The 10716-nt window shown below is 39.1% G+C and overlaps 1 protein-coding gene across 1 annotated transcript; it reads left to right on the forward strand.

Annotated features, from left to right (window-relative positions):
- The first annotated feature begins 2692 nt into the window (after nt 1–2692).
- On the forward strand, nt 2693–9258 carry fgf17 (fibroblast growth factor 17). The gene is made up of 5 exons (XM_037778380.1): nt 2693–3034; nt 3128–3164; nt 3708–3885; nt 6270–6376; nt 8823–9258. The coding sequence occupies exons 1-5, from the start codon at nt 3003–3005 to the stop codon at nt 9111–9113; spliced, it is 645 nt and encodes a 214-aa protein (XP_037634308.1). The 5' UTR covers nt 2693–3002; the 3' UTR covers nt 9114–9258.
- The last annotated feature ends 1458 nt before the right edge of the window (nt 9259–10716 follow it).

Raw genomic sequence — 10716 nt, forward strand, 5'->3', positions numbered from 1 at the left:
TAGAAGAGCTAGACAAGCGTCATTTCTTGAGGCCCTATCTCCGCTTATTCTTCTTTCCATATCCCATTACCTAAACATCTTGCTGACAACACAGCACAGCCAGAGATATGTGAATTCCACAGTGATGACAGCAGCTACTGCAAAAGTACTCCACACCCACATCCAACCCTACCCTCAAATAAAAAAAAATATCCTTGTTAGCTCCTGTGACAGCAGGCTGAAGAAGTAATTACCTCTGCAAGGCCAAAGGCCTGGGAAGGAGGTTATGTTTGCACTGGCGTTGGTTTGTTAGTTTGTTGGTTTGTTGGTTTGTTGGTTTGTCCATTTGCAGGATTATTCCAAAAGACCGCGATGGATTTGAATGACATTTTTTGGAGGTGTGGGGTGTGACACAATGAACAATCCAATAGATTTTGGTGGCGATTCGGATCATGATCCGGCTTCGGGAATTTTTTTTAATAACTCCGCTCAGCCTGTGCATTAACACCACAGGCTTTAAGACATGCGCAGTGTAACTGATGACTGATTAAATTCTGTGAAATTACTGTTGAGTTCGACCAAAGCACACTTGGTGATTGTTGGAAAGAGTAATAAAGACGGTTTAGGTGAGTTTTACTTTGCTTCTGTCCAGTTTCAATGAAGTGTTTTACTCTGTTCCGCTACGTACAGCTGATCTCAACATAAACAAAAATGACACGTGGATGATGGCGCAAGCTGCACGGAGAGGGGGGACAATCGTACTCGGGCTGCTTGGCGGAGGTCTGCGCTCTCCGAGTGCCATTTAGCAGAATTCACTCATTATACATCACTGGAGTCTTCCACAAGCTGCTTGACAGCTGTGAGTACTAACAATAGCCATCTTCGCCGTTCACGTTCATCAGTGAGGCTTGAAGTGACGGACTGTCAGTGTTGCCATCTTGGCAACTTTCTCTCTAGATTAAGGGAGTTTTAGTTAGCAGCTAATGCTGCTAGCTACTTTCATAGGAAAAGAGTTGGCAACACTGGGCTCGTTTTTTCGACTGGATAATTTTTAAAAATCTTGTCTACTCTTGCCAGTTGCTCAAAATCACCCACCCTACATTTAATAACATCAATCATGACTGTACTCGGATTAGGTGAGCCAGTTCCAGGACTTTTTAGGTATCCGGGTTCAATGACGGTTACATCGCCTTCGTTAACGAGACCTGTGCTTTTCCTGCTAAGACGTGTTAAAATGTGTGCTGAGGAAAAGGCCTACTGGTGGTGGTGTTGTTCTGAAGTTGCAACTCAGTATGATATACATTAGTGCACACCTTTCATAATTTCCTGTAAGCACAAAGAAATACAATAATATATTGCACACCAGGTGCCAAAATAGTAAAATATGAGGATTAAGATATTGTACATTTTTCAATTTCGTCATTGTTATAATTTCTTTTAATTTCTCTGTTTTCATTATTATTTATTTTAAAGTGTTTGTCAATTCGCCTTTAACTGTGCAGATAGATTACAATGAATCAGATTTGACCATGGTCATCATGTTCTCTTTGGACAGCAAATACTACAGATGATTTTACTGCTTCATCATATAGTGACATATGGATATTGTGGGCCAGCTAATATGCACCCTCATGTAAATAAAAACACAAACACTATGCTGTTAAAGCACGACCTGGCTCTCTCGGTACAGCACAAGAGGGGAACTGGTTGGTGATGTACTGGAAGTGTGTAAGAAGTGACATCAACATGACTGACCCAGTTGCTGTTGCTGCCTCCTGTCAGCCAGTCAAAGGCAGATCAACATGTCAGAAATGCCTAACTGCTGCATTTTACCACTTTATTGCCCTGGAAGGGGGCAATGGTGGCGGTGGTGGGGTCAAGAGAACGTGAGAAGGGTTCGATGGGAAGGCACTTGAAGCTTCAGGTTACACAAAAACTATGCCTCATCTGGACTCAGCAGCTACCACAATAGAGACAGATTTGTGTATAGCCTAATAATATCTATTGTTTCTCTTATAGTATCTTCTTTTCTCTTCACTTCTCTTCTTTTGTTTTCTCTCTGCTTCTGTTCTCTTTTCCTCTCCTCTCCTTGCTTATCTTCTCCTCTCTTCTATGTAAATGAATTGATCTGAGAGGAAAGACAGTATATCCTGCTCATCTTTGGGATGTTGATTGCTTATTAAGTATAGATGAAACAGGCCTTTTGTCTGCATGATTTGTTTTGGCCTCCTTTAACATGAGCTGGAAGTGTGACCAGTTAACATAAGATAAAAGGTGGGGGGTGGGGGGGGTGGAGCAATGGTCTCTTTAACACATCATTGCCACACCCATAAGGTGCCATTAGGAACTCACTTTTAAATACAATGCTGCAGTAATGATCTACATTATAAGGGCAGACAAGAGGGATAGTCTTGAATGAAATTTGAGCTCTCACTTTCGTTTTCTTTTTAACTTTAGGATGTGGAATTTTTTCTTTTGCTAATCTTAAACATATTTTCAGATATCTATTTACTGTCCCACTACAGTAAATCATCATTAGGTGTCCTGTTGCTGTGCCCACCCACAATAGAAAAGATTTCAGGGAGGGACTTTGCCTTTCAACATTTAACCAGTGAGCAGCCTGATCCCGCTGAGACAGAGGGCTTTTCAAAACCTGGATTTAACCCAAGCAGACCTGCTCCGAGCCGAGGATCCCTCACATGTTACCCCCACCACCACCCAGTGATGTCCAGAACAACCTAAAACCAGGAGCGCGTTATAATGGATGGATCCGCTGGTGATACGTTATTGCGCGGATCTTTTGAAGAACTCTCCAACACTCAGTCCGCTGGATCAGGTTTTTGATAAATGTCTGAGGTGAAATAACTCCGAGGTGGTTGTATCACAGAGACTGTTGTTGTTGTGGATGGACAGGTCAGGAGCGCATATGCAACACTGTTGGATGAGCTCTGTTGGATTTATTTACCTCATCCTCCTCCTGGGACGCATCTGATCGGATCTGATCGGATGAAATAAAAAGGAGAATGTATGGAATAAACCAGCGCTGTATTTACATGTAAGACGACAGTATGTAAAGACTATGATTGTAAGATTGCCACATAATGACTTCTTTATTATAACAACTCTTCATTTATTGTTACTTCTGCAGATCATTTCATTTCTTCGTGCTGTGGTGTCATGCTCAGGTAAGCGCACTTTACATTACAATATGAAGAAGTTAACAACAAAAAGTTGTAATAAATCACTTCTAAATATACTTCTGAATATGAATATAACAGATAGGCCTTCATCACTAACCTTCTAATCATAGGGGGAAATTGGATTTGTCCAACCTGTTAAAGTGGTTATACAATTGGCTATATGTCTTTATCCCAGATTCCCCAGATTAGAAAAAAATTATGTATATCCTAATACTGGACACATATTACGAACAGGGATTTCTATCAGATATGTCTTTTTAGCATTTCATGTCTTTCATGTAAATATATCTGAACCATCATGCAGTGGTTTGACAATCATAAAAAGGCTACAGGAAAATATTCACATGCTAGAAAAGGAATATGAATATAACAGATAGGCCTTTATCACTAACCTTCTAATCATACGGGGAAATTAAATTTGTCCAACCTGTTAAAGTGGTTATACAATTGGCTATATATGTCTTTATCCCAGATTCCCCAGATTAGAAAAAATTATGTATTTCATTTTTCCCTTTTACATTAAAAAAGGGGGAGAATCACCCGTCTCCTAATTTTAAGCAGTATGTGAGGACGCAGGGCGCAGTGACGGACCAGCTCAGCCGCAGACAGGTCCGGGTCTACCAGCTCTACAGCCGCACCAGCGGGAAACACGTCCAGATTCAGGGCAAAAGGGTCACCGCCACAGCTGAGGAGGGAAATGTGTACGGTAAGTGCTGACCCGAGACCTGATGGTAACCTTCTAGCACATTTGGATATGTTTTTTTTTTTTGCTATCCAGGGAGGGTTTTCCTTATTTCAACACTGCAGGTCTGCTTCACTTGCATCCTTTACAACCAAAGAAAGACAACAAAAGATACAGTCAGTTTTTTTTTTATTTGGGACAAAAGCATGTTTACACTATCCCTAGATTGTGTCTCTCATGTATTACCATTAAACTGCAGTCACACAGCATCCTATTTTTCTGAATAAATAAATAGGCCTAATTTTGATCTTTGACAAACCTTAAGAGGGTTGTTGCTGCTCTGGAGGTATTTCCAGAATCCTCAAAAGCTCCTGTTTAGCCTTTTAGATTAAACAATATTTTAAAGATTTTTTTAACCTGTTTCTCAAGATGCAACAGCAGGTATAGCTTGATATGGCATGTCCTTGCTCTTTTTCCACAACACAAAAAAAAGGTGAAAATTTTGAATAAAAATAGCCTATAAAATATTGGCAAGTAAAGTCAACATTGTACCAATATAAGTGATAACATACATTGTACATTTTGGTTCACGTCATAGGCCTACAAATTGAGTAAGATGATATGACATTTCCAGCCACTATCTTTGTCTGGATTTGGAAAAAGTTACAATTTAGGGAACTGGTTAAAAAATGTTATATTAAACATGCAGTAAACTCATATTTCTTCATCCTGATAGTTAGAGGAGTATTGTGGAAATGTCTTTAGAACAGTTGTTCTTCAAAAGTTGTTTATTGACCTTCAGAGATTTTTAAAAATCACAGGGTAATTAAAAAATAAATAAAAATCAGAAAATCAGGTGCTTAGCTCTTTGAACCTGCTGCTGGTTTGGACTGATATTTACATTATTGTTTTTATTTTAATCTGCCAGTCAGCACCCTCAGTATAACAAAACTCACAATAATTCAGTCTCAAACTGTCAGCAAGTAAAATCTGCAGGGAAAACTGTCATTTTTTGCCTGACAATACTGATGTGTTTTTGTACAAATATTGGTAAACAAAGATTGGCCTGCTATAAATGGCAAAAACATGTTAACAGATTCTTCACATGACTTAAGTGAAACTCTCTGAAGGATATTTGGTCCCTGACATTAGCATGTAGCCTGAAAGCCCCTGCTGGGGACTGATGTCCTGAGGCAGAAACCAGCAGTTTCTCCTCCAGCCTGCTCGTCCCTCCCTCTGAGATGTGTTTTCAGGCTTATATGTTAATTCAGCCACCCTGCTGTATCCATGAAGCCATCGTCTGACGAATTAGCGGCTGATTAGGACAAGTCCTTTGTCTCTATTGCCCCAATACACAAGGCTGTTGTAATGCCAAATGGCCATAATTGACTGCAGGACGAATTCAATTGAGAATGTATATTCTGCTTCCAATACAGCTCTTTAACGTTGGGTGATAACATTTGTTTAATCATTTGTTCGAGGTATAATTTCAGGAGGGTTACCTGCAGTGGGTGTCTAAAGGATCTTATTGATTCAAGAGTTTCTACTGTTCAACAGAGATATCGTCCACTGAGAAAAAAAAAATCACATATGAAATTATAGCCTACTAGAAAGTAAAAGCAAATTCTTATATTAACAGGTAACATAATGACTCAACTGACAAAAATGTAACATAGACTGCATTGTCTAAATTTTAGATATATTAAATGCAGACCACGAGCTTTAATGAACAAATAGCAGACAATAAATGCTGTTCATCTATGTGTGATATTGCGCAGTAAAGTAGAAATTGCAGTTCTTCATATTTGAGCATCAGTATCAATGCAAAAAGATTTGAGTCTAGTCGGAATAATATTTGCTATTCATCAAGGGACATGCATGGTTGTCTGTGCATGTTTATATGAAAATTATCTTGAAAATACAAAAACATATTTAAAGGACCGGTGTGTGGGATTTAGGGGGATTTATTGGCAGAAACAGAATATAATATTCATAATTATGTTTCATATTTATGTGCTCATTCCTGTGTTTTCGTTAGCTTAGAATGAGCCCATCATATCTACATCGGGAGCGGGTCCTCTTCATAGAGTCTGCCATGTTGCACCGCCATGTTTCTACAGTAGCCCGGAGTGGACAAACCAAACACTGGCTTTAGAGAGAGCTTGCACATTTTGCGTTACCTGAAGGCCACTCTGGGTTTTCCGACCCGCTTGGAAAGGGAAGGGTGAGTGGAGGGGTATTCAGTTGGTTGCAATCTGCAACCTCACTGCTAGATGCCACTAAATCCTACACACTGGTTCTTTCAAAATAAAGCCAAACAAATGAGTCTCTGGGTTGGTTGTGTCACTATGTTCTTGTCTTGTTTGTCCTTGGAGATTTTCTGACTTTCTCCTCTCTTTTTCTGGCAGCTCGTCTTTTCGTGGAGACGGATACCTTTGGCAGTCGAGTGAGAATTAGAGGTGCGGAAAGTGGGCGCTACCTCTGCATGAACCGGAAGGGGAAACTTGTTGGAAAGGTACAATATACATTTCTGGATGTCTTTTATTTGAAAGCAAGGCGAGCGGAATCAGTGCTGTGACAAAATTAAGTAAAAAGCAAATTGAAGTTATAGTATGGTAGTATTAAGCAGACAAATTATAGTTCAACCCAATATCATGCCATAGCGGGTTAGTTTCACGTTTTGACTCGCGGAGACCTGAATATTACATGACTGTATTAACGTGCAGTACCAGCAGGGGGCACCGAAGAGACTTATTTATGATTAGGCAACAAAACCACTTAATTAGGTTAAGGGAAAACATCATGTTTGGGCTTAAAATAAGTATGTAAACAAAGTAAAACACGAACGGTAACAACGTAATGTCAGTACGGAAAACACGTAACAACCGTCAATACAAAACACTTGATAAACGTCGCTGATGTAATTTGCAAAACAAAACTCCGGTCTCGAACACAGGTCTCCTGCTTGAAAGTGCTGTGTTTGTTCGTGTAATATTCACATCTCTGCGACACAAAATATGACACTGACATGCTGTCTTCCAAGGGACAGGCGGGTCTGTTATAGGAATTGCATCAAGTAATCTTCGCATACTAAAGCTGGGGGAGGCAGTTTAATTTTGGCGTTATTGGGCAGAAATTCAATAATAACCTTTCAGCATATTGTGATTCAAGTGGTCGCCCAGGGTAAGCAGTTTCCTGAAATAACCTGTGATTGGCCAAAGTCACGGGCTAGATTTTCTAAAGCTTGAAAAACAGATCCATGAGGAGGTGCAGAAGTATAGTTTTCTCTCAGAACACTTGAATTGCAATACGCAGAAAGGTTATTATGGAATTTTTGCCCAATGAATAAAAATATATTCTGCCTACCCTACTTTAAGGAAACATTTGATTCACAATGTAGCATTTTAAATATGCACTCTTTGCCAAACATACAGTTGAAATGTACTCAGAGGGTGTAAAAATCAGTACAGTGTTTCTGTCAGTCAGTTAATTTAACACATGAGGTAAATTTAAATCCATATATGAGTTTGGTCATCTTACAATCCGTGCCTGGCCTCACCTTATCAGATCTCTCTCACAACACACACTGTAGCTCCAAACACTAAAGCTTCAATCCATTGTCATTGTAGTCTCATAGCTTGTCAGTCAGCCCAGGACATGATGTGCTGGAAAAAAGGAATTCTCAGAGGACCGAGTGATAGTCGCTCAGTCTTATTGGCCGTGGCTGACGGCGATGAGAGGAAAGTACCCTCCCATCATGCACTGCCTGTGAATTTGGTCATAAGTCAACTCTCCACTTCCTTCATGGAAATGGAAAAGATGGATTCACATGTCTGGCTGACATGACAAGTCATAATATTTCTCATCATGGTTCAAAAGTGTAGAAACTGTGGCTGATGTAATGTATGTTTATAGATTTTAAACAGGCTCCCACTGAGGGATAGAGTCAAGATGAAATAAATCATTTTTTAGAAGGACATTAATTTTTTAGCACTTCTGCGCAATAAGAACTAATGAGCCCATTTAAGTTTGCTTTAAAGTTTGCAACTCCAAAACAATGAAATTTGTAGATCCAAATGTGACAAAATTAATCTATCACATTGTCTAAGTTGTAAAAAGAAAAAAAACAGGAAAATTATAAGCCAAACTACTTCCGTTAAACAATTTTTTTCTAAATGCAGCACTTGAAGCAGTTCAGCCTATTTGCTGAACTTGCATGCTTTTTTGCAATTTTGGGGTTTTATCCACATGTTGTAAGTCACTTTGGATAAAAGCCTCAGCTAAATGAATGTAATGTAAAAAAAAATCATATAACGTGTTAGCTAGTGAGTTGTAGACATGCTGGTAGGCAGATTTCACCTCTGGAAAGAGCCAGGCTACTAAGCTAGCTGCGGCTTCATATTTAATGGGCTGAAATGATAGTGTTATCGATCTTCTCATCTAATGCAAAAAAAGCTAATTAATGCATTTTCCAAAATGTGTATTTCCCCCAAAAAATATTCCTTAAACAGAAGTTAACTCAAGAAACAAACAGTTTTATAGTTTGTGTTGCAATAAAAAAGTCCAGATATTTACACAAGTTTAAAACTTTAAAAAACGACCTAAAGGGTCCATTACACTGCAATAGCTATGTTTGCAGGTTTGCTAACGTTAGCTAACATTAGCTTCTGGTCTTACCAGACCAAGTAAGACTGTAGCACCAAAACCCCTGAGGGGGTTATCGCTTATAACTTCAACTACTCATTTGTAACAGAAAACGTGTTATTTCCTCTTTCTAAAGTCACATAGCCTCACTTCCAGAAGGCTTTGATATAAAAAATAAAAAACCCAGTGTGAACTGGCTTATTTGAGATCATATGACTGTTTGATCTAGCAGTTTTCTGTTTGATAAATGAATGAATCAGAATGTATGCAGTCCGTCCAGTTCTAACATAAGAACCCTTTTCTGTCTTCTCACGCAGCCCAACGGCCGGAGCAGGGATTGTATCTTCACAGAGATCGTACTGGAGAACAATTACACGGCCTTCCAGAATGCCAAGTATGAGGGCTGGTATGTGGCTTTCACCAGGAAAGGGAGGCCCATCAAAGCGTCCAGGACGAGGGAGAACCAGAGGGAGGTTCATTTCATCAAGAGGCTACACACGGGCCCGCCTCCCTTCCCCAACACCGACCAAAGCAAACACTTTGAGTTCATCCGATTTCCGGCCACACGTCGAGCGAAGCGAAACAGGAAATCACGTACCTCTTCCTAACACGCAGCAAAAGAAATGGACTGATGACAGTTGTGATATAGGAAGAAACAGATGCAATTTTATTTTTGTATATTTTTGATAGGCAAAAGAAATGGGTAAAATACCATAAATCTAAAGTAATATGGCTGTAAAATGATCATGTGTAAATACTGAAAGAGAGTAAAGAAGATGGATTATATTTAATGGTCCTGTGTGTATGTGTTGACTGGTGGAGAGCTGCGAGGGATGGAGGAACATTTTTAATAGGGTGGGTGGTTTGTAACAAACTTTAGCATGACTTGTTATGATACGGGCCAACTACATTTTCAACTATGTTAAAAAAAACTGCTCAAAAGATTTATCATGCTGCATGAACATAACCAAAATACACTGATAACACAAAACACATCCAATTACATTTAGCTTCATATAATGCTGTATATGCTAAACAGGATTCCCATTATTCCCCTAGTATTTCACATTATTTAATGAAGTGGGTGAACAAAATAATGCTCAAACCTCATGGAAAATTGAAGAAGTGACTTAAAAGCAGTTTGCTACGTTTGTTAAATGCAACATGGAACGACTAAAAGAGCTCCGAAGAGGCCAAATCTTCTGAGCTCAAACTGCAGGAGCATCAGTCAGAGAAATCTACATCAGTGAATTTGTGAAAGGAAAAAGTTTGGAAAATCCTATTACTGTATGTCAAACACATACAACTTGCACTGACAACAAGGGACATGTCTTTGTTCCATCAAGTTTTTACATATGTTAATTTGTCTATGCCCTGTCTAATATTTATGATGACTTAAAATGCCTTATGATAAAGTAGAAAGTAGCGACAAATCTTGAACAGTATCGGGTGCCCAGTAGTAGTAAGAACAGAAGAAACAAATCACAGATAACACGGTCTTTCTTAGTTTATTCTGGGGAAAAAAACAAAAAACTGTTTCAGCGATAAACCTGTCTCCTGATGTGTCTCCAGTGGTGTCTTTGAGGTAAGAAGGAAGCTGATGAATCAATTGTTTGACGTGTAAATCAATAAATTGTGATATAGGTTCTGTAAGGGACTGGTCTCGTGCTACTGCAGGGCGCCCAGGGACTGGCTCAATGGTTGATTTTCTAATTTTAGAGAGTGTGTAAAAAATGGGTCGTATGCTATTGGGTGTTGCTGCAACATATAATCAAAATCATTTTTTGATATCAGTTGATGCTCCAAAGCATTGCTAAGAAAACTTTTAATCTCCTGAGCAAATTGCAGAGTGGGATCACAACAGAATAGTTTCCAAGACAGATCAAAATGTTATTTGGAGTTCAGCCGAACAACGCAGCTCTTTTAATGAACTTGGCAAAGAAGGAAGACATGAGTCTTAGACTGAATTAACATTGATAGTAGAAAATATTGCAGTGTTTATGTAAATGTAATGAGAGCTATTTTTGCAGTGATGATGATAAGAAAACATTTGATAACAGATTGATGGGAGTACACCACTTTCTGCTCTAGCCTTAAAGTATTACATGCCACAGACTCACTGAGACATATTTTCATTTGGGGAAATTTGTTACCCTCGCTTTTGCCAAATTGCTTTTGGTGGGCTTCTTTCTTTCTTTCTTTCTTTATATA

Source organism: Sebastes umbrosus, chromosome 8 (genome assembly GCF_015220745.1).
Source record: "Sebastes umbrosus isolate fSebUmb1 chromosome 8, fSebUmb1.pri, whole genome shotgun sequence".
Lineage (NCBI taxonomy): Eukaryota > Metazoa > Chordata > Actinopteri > Perciformes > Sebastidae > Sebastes > Sebastes umbrosus.